Here is a 17,288-nt window from a genome sequence, read left to right as displayed (position 1 = left end):
TTGACCTAATATTTGCCAAGATCAGCAGAAAAAGAAGGGCAAAAAAAAAAATTCTAAAAGTGAAAAGACTCATAGGATACTTGAGGGGAAAAAATATTGTGTGTGTGTGTGTGTATGTGAAATAAATTTCTCAATCAGCCAGGCAGTATTGATTAAGTTGCAGCAAACAATTTTTATGACAAATAAAGAGTAGATCTGAACCCACAACCAATACGTATCCATACGTACTTTCTGTAAAAGCTTTTGCTTCTTACTGGCAGGTAAAACTTATGTTTTCTTTTCCTTCTTTTTCCATAGGAAAAGTGCTTCTAAAAACAACATGAAGTGTAGGGTAGTGTGAGACAAGAAACACTGCTAGCGAGTTGAATGTTTAAAGTATTTGAAGCCATCAGAATACAGGCTGGCAATTCCCAGTGCTTCATGTAGGTAATACAAGATTTTGTTCACTAAAATAAGTAATTTACATACCTTCTAATTTTTCACTGATGTTGCCTATCTTTCTTTAAAAAGGCAGTTTTATAAATGCTTCCTAATTGAGAATATTTTCAGAAGACTGACCTGGAGTTGAAATACATGTGAAATCATCAGCAACAAGGAATGCCTTTTAAAACCAAATATTTTCTATCCTCACTCCTTCAATAACCCTACATAGCAGTGCAGAGCTTCATGGAGACAGAGCAGAACAGGAGAGAGAGGGAATGTCTGCACTGCCTGTGGCCCAGTGTCTAACACATACAGGGAGTTAAAGGATCTCCTGTGTCCTTGCTTTAGATCCATGAGTAATAAATGTGTGTTATTAAAAACTTGCTATCCAGCTCAGATGCAGTCTGCTAATTGAGTTTAACAAGAGGATGATGTCTCCTCAGTTTCATTTCCTGTGTTAAGTCTGCATCACCAGCTGCTACTGACTTCAGAGACCACTTAGTATTGCTCAGTGCCGATCATTAAACCAAACGATAAACCACAACCTGAAAAATATTGAGGGGAAAAAAAAAAGAAAACCAACAAAAAACCTCTTCAAAAGCTCTTTTGAGAGAATACAGTTGTCAGCATCTAGGTGAGTTGAAAAAGATGCACTCTCAACTGAGGCAAGGGCAACCAACACGCTAACATCAGAATAGCAGTACTCATCACACAAATCCAAATTTAGGGTGTTCTAGAAAAGCTCAAAGCGCTTCCCCTTCAAAACTGAATTTCACGAAATCAGGAAGGGAAAAATTGTCTTTCCTCTTAGTTATCATTCCAGGACTCTCTGTAGTTGAGGATTTGCAGAGGGCTGTTTTTCCATGACTCATTCCTCCTTCTCAGCCAGACTTTTTCTTGCCCATCAGTAGACTTTTCCAGAAAGGTGTCTTCCAGACTTGAATAAAAACTTTGAGTTGCTTCCAATTAAAGCTACTTTATCTGAATTTCAGAGCCTTCCCGAACCTGGAATTTGGTGAATCCCAAGACTACACACAGGCTTTAGTGCCTTCATGATTAGATTCTCTGCAGTTTGAAAGTTTTTCATAAATGGCAAATAACTCTGAAGGTTCAAGGGGCAACACAAGCTTCTCCTGTGGGTAGAAACAGTGTCATTGGAATTCACAATTTTTCTGAAACATTTGGTGTGAGTTTTAATCTGTTTGCGTAAATTAAGACATCAGCTTCATTGATCCACAGCTCAGGAAACTGTTCCTTAGACCCTTTGGGCCCTTTGCACCTGCAAGATGTACAGTTTCCAGAATTAAAAATAAGTTTAAAAAAGGAATATTGAATTCACCTGCCTGATAGTTTCTGACCTAATAAAAGTCCTACACTTGAGTGAAAAACCTTGCGTTGTCCGAAATTATTGTGCAATAACTAAAGGTTTGCAAAGCATCCCTGTGAAAAGGTATATTAATACATGCGGAGTGGAGCCATTCAGCAGGTCGCCAGAAGCTGGAGCAGCCAGCAGGGAGGGCTCTGAGGTTTTGGGGTGCTGAGAAGCCTGCGGCTGCCTCTGCACCTTGGGGCTCGTCCTCCCTCCTTGTCTGCAGCCTGTGCTGGGCGGGGCAAGGTCAGAAACCAAACAGCGGCCAAAATAACAAGAATTACTTGAAAGTGAGTAGTGATTTTTAGCATAAAACTAATGATGGTTTCTGAAAATCTTTCCTTACTATTTTCTGCATGTAGCATTTATAGGAGAAAAACTATTTCTGCTTGCCTCTTGTGTTTGTTGACAGTAATTTACTGTTGTATTGTTACCGTTTATTGCCTTTATCATACATCAAAAGGGAAAAAAAAAATTTTGAATAAAGCAACTATTTTTATGGAGTTTTAAATGGCAAAATGACCAAGGCCAGAGTCAGAAAAATGCCTTTGAATATTATTTTTGAATCTGACTTTCTTAGTGACAGGAAGTTTGCATCCTGTAAGAATAAAAATGAGAAAAAAATGTAGCACAGCAATGGATTGTAGGGGTTTGTATTCTTCCATCTGTATTATTCAAAGTCTCTATGTGGTTAAACATGCAGCTTAACATTGTGGGTTTTTTCCAGTATGCTTTTAAAAATATTTCATGGCAGAACAATGAACATGGAAAAAAAATTATTATGGATGTGACAACAACTGATTTTAAGAGGCCATAGACCATAAAAATCAATAGAAAAAATCTAACTTTAGGTGATGTTGGACTAGATCCCAGCAGGGGAAACATTATTGTATGGACAAGTTCACTAGGGAATGTAGCAGGAATTGAGGTCAAAATGTAATTACCCAGAAGGTAGCTCTTCAGGGTGGATTATTTTTTTCTCCCTCTGAACTGAAACATCTCATAATGGTAATAAATCTCCTTATCCTGTGCTGGGAGTGTATTTGCAATAATGTATCAGAAGAAGGATCCTTAACAGCCTACACACTTTTTCATATGACTCTTTAAAGTATTCCGTGCTTTCTCCCCAACAGGCTGGCATAATTTTATTTTCAGTTAGAGATAAAATGGCCAGCTGGAAAGAGTGGTAGGTGGCAAGTGCTAAACCAAGGGTTTGAAATTGAACTGAAACTGTACATTAAAATAAAAAAAAGAGAGAGAGAGAGAGAAAGAGAGAAAAAGAAATAGAATAACAGGTAAAGACCACAGCTATAAACACTTGTGAAAACAGCAGCTACCTGCACCATCATAGTTTGTTTGAGTTTCATTTATTTGATCTTTATTTTCCCTTTTTTTTTCTTTGTGCTTAGCAATGACCTATTTAAGGTGTTTTTCATTGCTGAAGTTCTAGAAACTTTTGTTGAATCTTACTCAATAAATTGTAATCAAAGCACTTAACAATCAGTCAACAGATTTTGTGCCAACCACTTTAATGTTAGTTCTTTTTATAGCAACATAGTTACAGTACTTTAGGGTGGGGGGGTTTTATACTAGTGTAACAATACTGTTAGTGACTCTCTTACAAACACACTACATAAAGTTGACTTCCATGTGTATATTCACCTTCTCATATGTGAACGAAACGGTAAGTGATCAATAAACAGAATTTTGTGTTGGTACTAATGCACCTGTCCAAGGACGATGGCATTACTCTAACAATGGCAGTGTAAAGGTACAAGTTTCATGCACAGCAAAGCCCTTGATCTTTTCCATGGAAAATAAAGAGAATATACGATGATCGACTTTGGCAGTTCTGTATTTCTTCTGCTTAAAACGTCCCCATTCTGCCATTCTCCTATGCTCTGATAGTAGTTCTTTTTGGTTTTAGTTAGAATTTTTCTATCTTCTGATTTCACAGGGACTAGCACAGTCTGTTTTAGAATTACAGATAATCCGATGCTGACCAGCAGAGAGTGAAATGGCCTGCAAGACCACCACCAGCTTCTGTCCTAGACAAATCGCGAGCAGCTCACCCATCTGTGAAGCCAGGCTGGCTGCCTCACGGGGCAATGAGTAGAGTTTTGTGCTTCTTTTCTCTCTTGCAATCACTGCCTGTTATTGCTACATTCAAAAGGAGTTAATTTCTTCATAGAGAAGTCCCCCGACAGAAGAAGTAAAATCTATGTTTTGGTGAAGTCACTGGAGATGCCTTATTTGGTGGCTAACAATGCTAGCGATAAGGTTTGCTTTGGTTTCCTTTGGTTTAGTTTCGTTTCGTTTCATTTCATTTCATTTCATTTCATTTCATTTCATTTCATTTTCCAGTGTTTTTGTTGGATATCCTAGAGTCATAGAATCATAGAATTGTCAAGGTTGGAAAAGACCCTTAAGATCATCGAGTCCAACCGTTAACCTATCACTGCCAAGTCCATCTATACCATGTCTTCGAGCACCACATCTATCCGTTCTTTAAATACCTCCAGGGATGGAGACTCAACCACTTCCTTGGGCAGCCTGTTCCAATGCTTGACCACCCTCAATATATCAGTACACCAAACATGACAGCCTTTTTCAAATGCAGCAGAAGGTCATATAAGTGTCAGAAATTTCTGTTAGCAGAAGTAATTAACAAACACAGTCAAAATCTTTTCGGAAAAGCAAACTGAGAACTATTTAAAATGCTTTTGATGCTACCCGTCCTATACAAAGAATGGCTAATATGAGAATGACAGGAAACCTGTATCTTTGTTCTCAGAAGAATTTATTCAACATTTGACGAAGTAAATCAACTGCCACATTCTGTATATTATTATACATATGTTTTTTGAAGCAATAGAATTTCAACTTAAATGAAAGGGGGTCACATATGTATTCATCTCAGGATTAGAAGAAAATACAGTTGATTCAGTTGTGAGAAAAAAAAAAAAAGCCCATTGAGATTGGAACATAATATCCAGGAAATATCATTTACCATCATCTACAACAGAAACAACAAAAAACCAGCACACAAAACTCTCAATCCCAGGAATACAGGGACAAAACACAGCTATAACAAGACACTGTATCTTTCATTTTAGGCTTTGAAAAATAGTCAAACAAAAAAAATTAATGTTATATATCTAGGTTTCCCATCACAAAATAAACGTCATTTGTAATGGATACAAATGTTACTACAAGGAAGCTGATAAATGCAATTTTGACCTCGGAGATCTTGATCCAGGCTATTATTTTGAATAACCCAGAACCTGAAGTTGTATGTGTGACAGTCTAGTGCGTGCAGGAGGAGCCCTTTCCTTTAGCTCTTTAAGAATGAACTGCATGCAAAACCAAGGTCTCTGGTTATTTCTGATCAACCTAAATTCAGTCAGCCAGCTCTTTAAAATTGTCCTAGCAAGGTTTGTCCTAGCCTCGGATTATCTGTTTAAATTCCTGCCTCTCTAATGCATCAGATTATTCTGGTAAGCCTTTGAGCACTTGCACATCATATACTCAGATCACTACCTTTTTAAAAAATCTCTTTCACATTAACAAAAAAGAAACAAAAATTCAATTAAAAGTAGAAAGGCATAATTGTAAGAAAAGAAATATTTGCAATTTTTAACTTTGGATGGTTGAAAATGGGTTATATTTCAAACTGGCAGGGGCTTCACACATGATTTCAACTAAGGGGAATTGAACCCTACCATAAAAATAAAAGCATATTATTTTTAATTTATAGCAGAATCAATATGTTAGGATAGTTATGTTAGGACAGTTAATGAGCCTTGTTTGAGCAGGTATGCTACTTTACAGGCATTTTATGATTCCTGTAGATCACAGACATAATTAAATAAGAATCCGTCAGAGACCAGTGCCTCTTGTTATGAACACATTAATGAAACAAAAGACCTACGCAGTCACAATAATTCAATTAAAAAAATAAATCCTCATGAAATAACTTGTGATGATTCTGTAATGGGTGCTCTGAAGCCCTATAGCTGTAATTAAACTTTCAGGTTCTTAGAAATCCGTGAACACAGTTGCAGGCTAAATTTTGGAAAATAAAGAAAAATCACTGATATTCCTTCTTGAACTGAAGAGGCTAATTGAGAATATGACTCACCACTGCTTTATGTCAGTATAAATATCATTGATTTCCTTGGAACTACATTAGCATAAAACTGATGTAATATGTTGTAGTGAATCAGGCAGGAGTTTATGGTACAATTATGCTATTTCTACTAAAACAAATGAATGCAGCAGATATTCCTTGGTTCCATTAATTTACAGTTGACTGTGATACTTTCCTTGAAAAAGCTCTACTGTTTTGTTGGGCTTTGCCTAAGCAAATGAATTTCTGTAAAACAACGGCATGCTTAAGAAACATCTGTTCTAGATTTTAGTAGGAAAGGGATTTGTACCTCAGGGATTGTTATGTATCAGTATATGGAGGTGTAGAGTTAAAAACAAACAAACAAACAAACAAACAAACAAAAAACCCTCCAAAACCAACAGATTACCTTAATTCATTACAATAGAACAGAATTTTAATTTTTTCTTTAGGTTTTGTTGATTCTTCCATTTCATTACATATGTAAAAATTTGGTAGGAGGTAGCTGTTTTTACAGTTTCTTTCCCCTTCTTAATCCCCTTCTCCAAGGTTATTTTTCTCCCTGGAGTGGGGAGAGTTTAGTTCATTATTTGTTGAAAAGTTTACTAGCAAATTTTTTTTTTTCTATTTTGAAAATTTTTAGGCAGTGTACTTGTAGGGGAAAGAGGTTGCTTGTTTGTTCTGAAGTATGCTTCTTTCGAGGGGTGGTTTGAATGGTTGAGTTGGTACCTCTTAGGACTTTTAAAACAATGGGTTTTCGTTTGGCGTTTTGGGTGGTTTCCTTTGGTTTTGGTTTTCTCTGGGGTTTTTTGTGTGTAGCAGGTTGATTAGAGACTGTATCGGCTGCTTGAGTTGATCTTGCAAGAAAGAGGCGTGCATTACTGAAAAATGATAAACTGTCACTTTGCTGTTTACCAAGATTTTTCCCAAAAAAGGGGCACAAAAAGGCCTTAAGAAAAAGAAGATGGATGAGACAACTTTCTTCCCTAGAAAGGCAGGCTGTGTCAGCTCCTAGATGCATCAACAAAAAAGGTTAAAGATGCCATACACAAAAGATGCATTGTTTGCTCTCTTTAGCTTTCTCCCTGGATTTTGAAGGCCATTTTTAGCCATAAGCTTCTTTGCCATGTAAAAGTTACAGATCTTTCTTGGAGACATGTCTGAGCTGGCAACATCCTATAATTAAGGATAGCCTCAACCTTAAGTGAACTGCCTCTGCAGGAATTTTCGCATCCAGGCTGTGTTTGAAGGTATTGTTCAGGAAACTGCTCTGTAGGCCTCTGTCAGCAAAAGAAAAAATCCAGCAACATTCATTTCCTTAAACTGACTTTTAAAAGTTTTTTTTTTAGCAACCTGATGGACATAAAAAGTAGAGTTGAACCAAGAAAAGGATAATTCAGGAAAAATAATAGGTGTATAAGAATGGCTGTGCTCTGAAATGGAAATGTCCATTTCCTGTCCCAATAATGGATTTGTGTGAGAACCTTGAAGCCTTTCTGCTTTCATTTTTCTTTCATTAAAGTGAAACTTTCAGGTTTCTGCAAATAATATCACTTTCTGGAAACTAATAAAATAAGAGACTTCACCAGGAGGACAAGAACTAAACTGAAAGAAATAAACACAGTCAACTACACAGTACTAGTGCATTAAACTCTTAAAGACTCAAATGTAATTTACTACTTTCCTTTGTGAATTAGTTTCTTTCATGTCTTTCAAACACTGTCTTCTGTGTTATTACTGCATGAAAATGCATAGACTAATTATCAACAAAATGTGAACAGAAATCCAGTACTTTCTTCCTATTATAAAAGTAGAAGAATTTATAAAATATTTTTAAGGACATTTTTGATACTTTATTGAGCTAATCAGTGGCAAACATTTACAGTCAAGATCACTGAACAGAAAAGGTTTTGTTAGAAGAAAAAGGCATTAACCATTAAGCAATCACATAAATAAAAATATAAACAAAATAATTAATTGGATATTTTCTTGGGATTGTTTGTTGAGGTTTTCTCTCTCTAAGTAGATCAATTTGGCTTTTTTCATTGTCTTAATAATTATCTTCAGTTCACTTCTTTGTCATATTTTCCACTTTTGTTTTATTCAAATGGACAGAGGAGTACTTCTAATGGCTGCTTTAAGGATTTCCCCCTCACACGCAGACACGCAAACTTCACTAAAGTTGAGCGAGTTGTCACAGGCAGACTTTCCTGCTCTGAGCACATCAAAGGAACATTACTTACACAGTGAACTTAAAAAAATACCACAAATCTTCTTATCTCCTACCAACACGCCTTTGGCTTGAGAGTCATCAGTAGTAGTGCTTTATGGTGCCTAGTTCAAAATTTGTTCACCGGTGGTATTTCTTCCACTGCCTTAAGCCTTGATACTATTAGTACATCTCATCATTAGCTTATTCTGTCACTAAACATAGCTTTTCTATATTCACATGGCATCCATTACTCATGAATAATGTCCCTGAAAAAACTGCACAAAACCCGTCCTGAATTTCAACATTTAGTGTTATCCAGTCTTCCTATTACAGCTGTGTTTTTTGTCACCAACAGTTTTTAGCTTCCTGATACATTTAGGTGTTTCGTGTTATGTTAGGATGAATATCCAGTTTGTGGTCCAGTTCCAAAATGTAAATAATTTTCCATTTCCAGAAATCTAAAAACATAATCCTTTGTCTGAAGATTCCTGAATACATATCCTCTTGCAAAGATTGACTTTTTGCAGTTGAAACATTTCATCATAGAACTATAATTTATATAGCATAGCCTCTTGGAGGCCAGTATGTTTAACAACAAAAAATTATTGAGAACTTGAGCATGTAGATTATATTTTCTTTATTTTTCTACATTTGGGAAAGCCTTTTAGATTGAGCTTCTTTTTCCTCTCTGAATCATCTTTACCAATATATCCCCAAAACATGATTGTATTTAATTCACAACTTTTTCTTTTCTCTTTGGAGGAATACTTGGTGTTAACTTCTCCTCTGAGGTTAATGAATACATACTGAAGAATCCTATCCATTATGTTACTGAATCAGGCATGCCTATAGATTAATCCAATTTGGGGGACTTTATTTGTTCAATTAAATTAGATGCAGAATAGGAAAAGCAAATTGAATCATTGTGCCTTTATCCAGCTGTACCACTCAACCATCCTCCTTAAAGAAACATAAAACGGTGAATGGAAAAAGAGGTAATTTCCTTGATGGCAGTACACCAGCAACAGGACCCTCATCCATAGAAAAATAGGGAGTTGTATCACTTGTTACTGAATTATCATCTGGACTGGTTAACCTGGCTTCTACAGGGTTAGAGCTAATCTACAGGGATCCTCAGGCCAAGTGTGAAATATGCTCAAACATCCCTCCTCCCAGCCCATTTGCTTCATTATCTTCACTGGAGATTCACTGAAACTAAAGAACCTTTTTCTGCTGATTGATCATGTTTGTAAGTCAAAAGAAATGGTACCTGGAGTGGTCTCCTTTTTAGCTATCTCCTGCTTCACTGTACTGCCACAGTCAAAGCCTTTTTTTTGGTGGTAGCAGCAGTCTGCAAGTATATTTGCCACTCTTTCTGCACTATTGCTACAGGCCTATTTGTTAAATCTTAAATACTAATGAATCATTAAAAAGAGTATTAACATATTGTGCTGGCCCTGTATGTATGTCTTATTCTACACAGTTTTATAGCAATTTCCATTAAAAAACCTCATTACAGAGATTATTGTGACATGCTTTGAAACAGCAGCTTTCATTACATATTATCTATGTATTGGAGTTTGGGAAATTAATGCACTAGGAAATGAAATGACTCATCAGGGTCACTGAAGAGGTATATTCAAGTCATGATTAAAATCTAAGCTGTAGATCTCCATTGTGTTTACTGCACAATCTTTTTTGTTCTTTATCTTTTCTTTTTAGTTTTTTTTTCTTTTAAACCACATCCTACAGTTGTACATTCAGCTGGAAAATTCCACTGTGCTGCTTTTGTTGTCAAACTGTAATTGGCATTTAGCCAACATTTCGTTAACTACAGCTTGTTTGTCTTTGTGAGCCTTCCCTTCCTTTGCTTTGGGGTTCATAGGATGGAGAGAAAATGGGATTACTGGGAAAGAAGAACCAGGCTGTGGGGAATGGTGGACAGAGAACCAGAGAGGCAGATCCCAAGAAACAGCTAAAGTGATGGAGTGACTGCGAGATGTGCTGCTGCTGCTGTGAGAGTATCTTACCCACAGATGATCAGAGATATGTGGATTTTCCAGCCTTTCAGTGCTGGGGAGGTAGGGAGACACAGAGGTTAGTGGTAAGGGAGGTACGAGGAAAGGCTGGAAGGGAGGGGGCTGCACAATGGACCTCCCCTTACACTACCTGCTCTGATACATCCACTGCCCAGGAGGGTAGGGTGGAGATGGTGTGTATTTCTCTTTTTATGGGTTACATCTTCTGTAAAACTATGATACTTTAAATGTGTGCCTGCTCCCAAATTATACCAGTAGAGTCAACTTTCACAGTACCTACAGCTTTCTGATTTGTAACATGCAGGTGTGTTGTCCAGGTGTCCAGAGGGGACTTGTACTGGTGTCTGGAGGGGGCTTGTATTGCAGCCTTTAGAGGGAGACTCAGTAATGCCCTGGTCACAGGCATATTTTTTTAGCAGGTATGACAAGGGACCGTATTCCTGTGACTAGCTAACCAAGAATCCCTGGCATTTGTAGTAACCGTGTCTGTTGTACAGCAAATAAATGTCTTCAGACATCATACTATATCATTGATACTTAGTCATCATGTGGGGTTGGACATTAATTTCTTGACTTCTGTTTCTCTTTCAATGCTAGATGGAGAGAAACAAGCATGAAATTCAGAGTGATAAAATTGTAATTTATAGTTATAAACAGATGAGTGAAGAATAATTTTCATTTAAGGGAATTTGTCTTCATTTTGGAGGCTTCCTGAGTACTTTATCTTAGTTTTAATTAAAGAAAACAGATGTGTAAAAAGTTTCACTTGTAATAATAATAGTAACAAAAATAACATATGTTTATCATTTTCATTCCACTTTAGATTTTGTGGAACACCACTCATCTGTAAACTACTATATACATACATAGTATGATATAAAGAATAATATTTCAAGCTAGAGAGATACTTTGTCTTTTTGCCTCATTTGCAACTGCAAATTGAGAACAGCTAGCCACTGAAGTTCAAGATTTAAATGTGGGAACCATATAGATCCTGTGTAGCTGGTTGAAAGGCCGCTATGCCGCACAGCATCCAGGAACTGGACCTCTTCAACTCACAAGATCCTTTCTTTTCCAATACAAAATCAGCAGTTTAGTTTCTGAAGCTTCCCATTTCCTGCTTTTCTTATCAGAAATACTTCTATTTCCTGATACAAGCTTATTGTAAGTTAATCTTTTGATCTCTTTGAAAAGATAACTTTGTAATGCAAATAAAACAAGACTCAGTCTTCAACTCAATTCTCTTCTATTTAGATTTTCACACTTGGCATCATACTGACTGTACTTTGTGAGTCCAGATAAAGTAGAGAAGAAATAAGCGCAACCACAACAATGGCGAATTACAGATCTAATATAGGAAGTGGCAAAATGGAGTCATTGCAAACGTTCAAGATGTTGTATTATCCTAAAACATGCCTAGTTTAGTACAGCTAAATATATACAGATTTTGGTGTACATGCAAGTTGTTGCACTGTGGGAGGAGTCTTAAACAGATCTAATGCTAAGTTCTGCTCAAGCTTGTGCAGGTTATTACTCACCTAAAATATTAATTTCTGTTGTCATCTTTAGTTCAACTTACATTTGTTTATTCATTTGTGAATTTTAACCAGTCAATTCAGGCTTAGTTTTGACTTCAAGTCAATCACGTTGTTCCAGTTTTAAGCAGCTCCATAAAACTACAGCCTGTTGAGGTGCAAAAATGCTTGCAGTTGTCCTGAGAAAAATCCTTAAGAAATGTAAGAGTGTGGCTTGTTTTGACAAATTTCAACATGAGTCACGAATACTCAGTATTCTTACACCTTTGAACAAGAATTTTCGAGCTGCATAATTTTGATCCCAAAATACTAGCTCATGACATGTTATCACAAATAAATTCTCAGACCTTAAGACATTACTTTTTATAACTAGTCACAGAATTATGACCTCTAATATATAAGGACTGTCTTGTCTTCACTTTAGATTTTATACTCCCTGAATAATAGATAAATGTTGAACTTCAGTGTCATAAAAATTAAGAAATTCTGTTGATTTTGGATACATGGCATGGAAAAATTCTGTTTGCTTCTGCTGGTAAAACCTACAGATCCCCACTTCATCAGTTATCATAGTATTCATGCATATTGCTAGAGGTTCATTAGTAATGCAAACTTTACTCTGAGGTGGATTTTGATAGGACTTAGTCTCTGATGCAACTGCAATGAGACCTCAAACTTAGTGTTTCTTAGAATGTGAAAGTAAAAAGTACATGATGTTTTTCATATTTCAAAAGTAAAAACATCCTGTGAGAAGGGCACATGGTGCCCAGAGATTGAATAAAACCGTGTTGCACTGCAGTCACCGATTCCAGTGTTCTTTGAGATGAACCACGTCGCTCTCCTTATTGCTGTTCTCCAGCTTTGTGGAAGTAAGATTGCTTTCTCATTCCTAGCTAACATCTTTCCTTTTTTTTATTGCATCATGACAGATATGATCACAATTTACAAGTGTGTTACTGTGCGATTCAGACAAATTTTAACTGTTCAATGATATTCTTAAGTTAGAAGTAATAATAATGTCTAGGGTTTGTTTTTTTTTTTAGTGAACTTTTTCTTCAGTGTTTTGCTTGTAGTGCTACCAAAGTTGTTTCTGAGTTTTTCTACAATTTCAATTTTCAATTATGTTGATTCTGAAACTGAATTTCTGTGTGTGCTTTAGCCAACGTGGAAGGAAAGTTTGTGGATTCAACTGTAAAACTTACTGAGAAGGTGAAACTGGAATGCATATATCCAAACAAAGCCGTGATAATCCAGGCATCCTGGATGAAACTTAATGTAACTCATAAAGAAAATATAGCTGTCTTGCATCCAATTTATGGGATACATATAGAAGACAAATACAATGGAAGAATTTATTTTGAAAATGCTTCCAGGGAAGACAAGTCCTTATCCTTCATCAAGAGCACTTTGGAGGATGTTGGTGTTTACTTTTGCTCCATTGTAACATACCCAGATGGAATTTGGGAAAAGGTAATAGAAATTATTCAGCCAGGTAAGTAAATCTCATATTGTTTTTAAAATTTCTGATATATGCATATATAGTATGCAAAAATGGAGTAATTTGGGGAAAAGAACTAGCACGACAGAAAAGAATTATATTACTTTAACAAAAGGTCATTTTAAGAAAAGTGGGAAGATAGGAGGGGAACTGGAGGAGACAGACAGATGGCACAACAGCAGTAAATTACATGGCAGACTCCAGGTACTAATGGTCATTGCAACAGTGATATTTCCATTGGGCCAAGGTTCTCATAGTGTTTCAACAAGCTATAAGATCTCTTCAGAGGATTAAATTGCAACTACCCATGAAATCACATGGATGAACTGCCCATAGAGGATACCATATTTTTGCTATTATGTTATATGATGAGGGCATTCCTAGTCTGAAACTTGGATTGTGTTTTTCTAGAAGCTCTTCTGTGCTTGCTTTTTCAAGAACAAAATAACCATTTAGGAATGGTGTGGCAACAAAAGAGAGGGAAGTAGGGAAGTTTCAATGAAGAAAGACCTTTTCTTTAAAAGGAGACTTTTTTTTAAAAGGGGAGAAGAAAAGAAAAAGATCCAGTTGTGCCCATGTACTTTCTGTGTAGCTGCCTATGAACTTTCCAAAGGCTCTGTAATTACCTGACCACTCATCCAGTTTGGTTTCCTTGCCAGCTGTACGCGTAAGAGGAGAAAACCCTTTTCTAGTATTTTTCCATGCATGCCTATTCAGCATTGGTCAACTGACAATTCTGGTGTAAATTACCAAGCTTCTCTGATAGAAGTCCTTAGAAGATCATTATGTACATATCTTCAAAAGATAACTAGTTTTCGTTATTGGTTTCTTGATTTGATATTGTGAATGTAGAAAGAAGCTGTTCCTCTTTCTCATCCTCCAGACTGAAAATAGACTTCATTCAATATTTAATTGTATTTCACAGCCAGGAAAGAAGGGGTTGAAAGGAAAATTTAGTTCCTAGCATTTGAAAGACCAGAAGATAAAAATAACAGTTCTTTTCCTAGCCTGATCCTTCTGAGTCTTCATTTCAACCTTATTTTATCTACATTTCTGTAATTTCAATATTACAATGAAACAGTGGACCTGACTCTTGTAGGATATATCTAAACTTCAAAAATTCAAGGTATATTGCTCCTGCCTTCACCACTGAAGGTTTTTGAAACTTGACTTTAGCCAGCATGTTTGTTAATGGCACTGATGAAATAGGAATCGCTATCTATCTTCCTAACTCTGCTAGCTTTTTATTAGTGAACATTGCTGCTCATCAATGCAGAAATTAAGCTACACACAAGTTATTGCCCTGCCTTTGAAAAAAGTAATTCTGTTTCCCCCAGATTGTTTAGTTAGATAAGACAGTTTGGACCGGAAATGATTTCCCCCACCCCCACCCGTTGTGGCACACTGGCATAGCCATACAATTCACAGTCATTCACATGTAAAGGGAATGTCCTACTAGTGAAAGAGCTGAGCGGGGTCCCTCAGGTCAGGCTTGCAGTCCAGGTCAGAGTTCCTCAACTGTGATTCCTTTAGTGTCATCTCTGAATGCTTGTTTCATTCTGGTGTCTTTTTTATTATGTAAGGAATAACATTACTGAAGTAGTAACTCCCTAGTTTCTTTTTCTCTGGCAGTCCATTTAGTGCACAATATTAATGCAACTGTAGGCATTAGAAACATACTTTTTGCTTGCATTCAAGTAAGCCAAGATCTGGAAATCCAGGTTGCTGTTTACAAAAAGGAACAGGCGAAACTAGATCTCTTATGTGGTTTGGTCCAACCTGAATTCTGGCAGTGCTGAGCCTTTATTCACAGTGCGTGCATTTTCTATAAAATCCTAGAAGTTAAATGCAGTAGAGATCTGCAAGTTCATTTAATCCTATTCCTGGCCAAGGCAGTACTGATCTCAGGTATTTGTTCTTGAATGTATTGGCTAGGGTTAATCTTGAAATGATGGAAGAAATAAGGTGGTCAGTTTTCTGTGGGCTGTTACCCTTCAGTCCAATACCTTTATTAGGCAATCCACTTACTTACAGATTTCAGCACAGTGTAAACCACACAAAAAGTGGATCAGTTAACAGAGGTATGTTTTTTTGAATGATACTGTGGGATTCAGTATTCTCAGTATGTAGGATTTCTCTCCTGGTTCGAGCATGTTAAAACACAAACCTAAACCAACAGCAAACACCCCATTTTTCAAGTATATTAATTCAATCCTACTACAGAGGGAGATAATGTTGAATAGAAATTAATCCTTTTCCAGTTAAAGAATCAAGGTTTCTGAGAACAGGAACAATCAATCCTGTTTAGCTCCCAGCAGATGTGTATAAACACGATGTTTATATACACTGCTCTGAAGAGAATGAAGTGTATCACCACTGAAGATAAAATATTACTACTTCAATCTGCACTGCAAATTAAATGTTATTAAAACCTGAGTTTAGAGAAGGTATTTATTTATGTAGTAATTATAGTAGAACTGTTATCAGTCAGGCTTTATCTTACTTTACTAGCACCTTCATCAGTACTAAATATTTTAAACTCCCTGAATGACATCTTGCTTTGATTAAATCAACAGTAAACTTCAAATTCACTTCCATGCAGCTGGTATTTTAGCTTCCTGCTGATGCTACATATATAATTTTTCTTCTTTGTCTTCCAGCCTGTAAAATTAGGACACCGATGTTCATCTTTAAACGTTTTTTATTCTGCACCAGGGAAAAAGCTTTGAGAAAGCTGAGTGTTAGTCTCATGATTTCATTGGACATGGATCTTGTTCTATAAGATTAATACACACAAATAGTTGAGGTCCTGGAAAATGAAGTGTTTTTTAAGGAATCTGATATACTCTGGTATAAAGAAATCTGGCCAATATACTAGAAAGATCATTTTATAGGTAATTAAAACTTTGTTTCAATTACATTGTCTTCTTTGGTTGAGAAGTATGATTTATTGATTCTCAATAGACATTACTTTTCTAAAAACGTTAATTTACCTACATTGCCCCAGACAAATAAACAACTCACTGCAAAATCCATTTCTTCTGTTTATAACAGTTAATCAACAAACATTTAATAGACTTTTTTTTTTTTTTTTAAGGAATTGCATGGTGTCTAATGCTTTGCAATTTGTGGTTTTCATTTTAAAGATCAGTTGGCTAGGCTGAAGTCGTATCTGCCTTTAAATGGATGCAACTTTATGGACACATAATATTCAACATGAAACTTAAACTTGCTCTGGTAAATTGGCATAGATGCAGTTAAGTTGGTATTATTAAGGTTTTTGTGTCAATCAAAACTGAAGCCTGGTTTATAACTTAATTTGTGCTACCATGGCATTGAAAATTGTCAGGATTTATCTATATTGACCTGTTACTGTGGGACCTAGAGACATTCCTTAAGTAGGTAAGTATGCTATTGAGGAATCTGTAGTGCATACCTCAATGAAAGCTGGCAACAGAATATAGATACAGAATATATCCCTTAGAGTAAAGGTGTCTTTATAAATAAAAAGTCCACTGTGGATACACTCTTTCATATGTGATTGAAGATGCTATTGAGTGAATAAAAAAATCACTACAGTTTTGCAGTGTATGAGGTGGCAAAATAATACGGGAGAAATTCTGTTTAGAACTCTGCTCCTGGCTTAGTCTCTCATTGCAGAACAGCAGTTCACCCTACCATGGCCTGGGTGGAGTGAATGCGATTCTTTTTCAATCAGGGACAAAAGTAGAAAAAACAAACAAACAAAAAACCCAAAAAGATTAATCTTGGATAAGCAATGGCTGAGCTGTCACAAAGCCCTGAGATCCCAGGAGACAGAGGAGGTTATAGCTCTCATTACAAAGGTCTTTTCTTAGTGTACTATCCTCATTGCATCCCTGGCAAATGGAAGACCCTAGAAGTGGTGATAAATCACCGCTTATATCAAATTTTTTATGTAATTATTGTAGTGATTGATTTTTTTTTTTTTTTTTTAACTAGATGTGGTCTCAGCTTAGTCCTGGGGCTGTATCAGGATATATAATAAAAATGTTAGGACATATTTTATTCTTTTTGCCTTAAATTTTGGCTAAAGATTTCCTA

The 17,288-nt window shown here is 36.2% G+C and overlaps 1 protein-coding gene across 1 annotated transcript in view; it reads left to right on the top strand.

Moving 5' to 3' along the window:
• Positions 1-12,519: 12,519 nt before the first annotated feature.
• CD226 (CD226 molecule) overlaps positions 12,520-17,288 on the top strand; it is a 30,476-nt gene continuing 25,707 nt past the window's right edge. The window contains exons 1-2 of the mRNA XM_082333459.1: positions 12,520-12,576; positions 12,867-13,199. Of these exons, the coding sequence (XP_082189585.1) occupies positions 12,531-12,576; positions 12,867-13,199 (379 nt within the window). The 5' untranslated portion in view covers positions 12,520-12,530. The remainder of the gene's footprint in view (positions 12,577-12,866; positions 13,200-17,288) is intronic.

This window comes from Platalea leucorodia (assembly GCF_965183815.1).
Source record: "Platalea leucorodia genome assembly, chromosome: 1".
Taxonomy (NCBI): domain Eukaryota; kingdom Metazoa; phylum Chordata; class Aves; order Pelecaniformes; family Threskiornithidae; genus Platalea; species Platalea leucorodia.
Note: the sequence above shows the minus strand (reverse complement) of the source record. Positions and strands in the feature narration are given on the sequence as shown.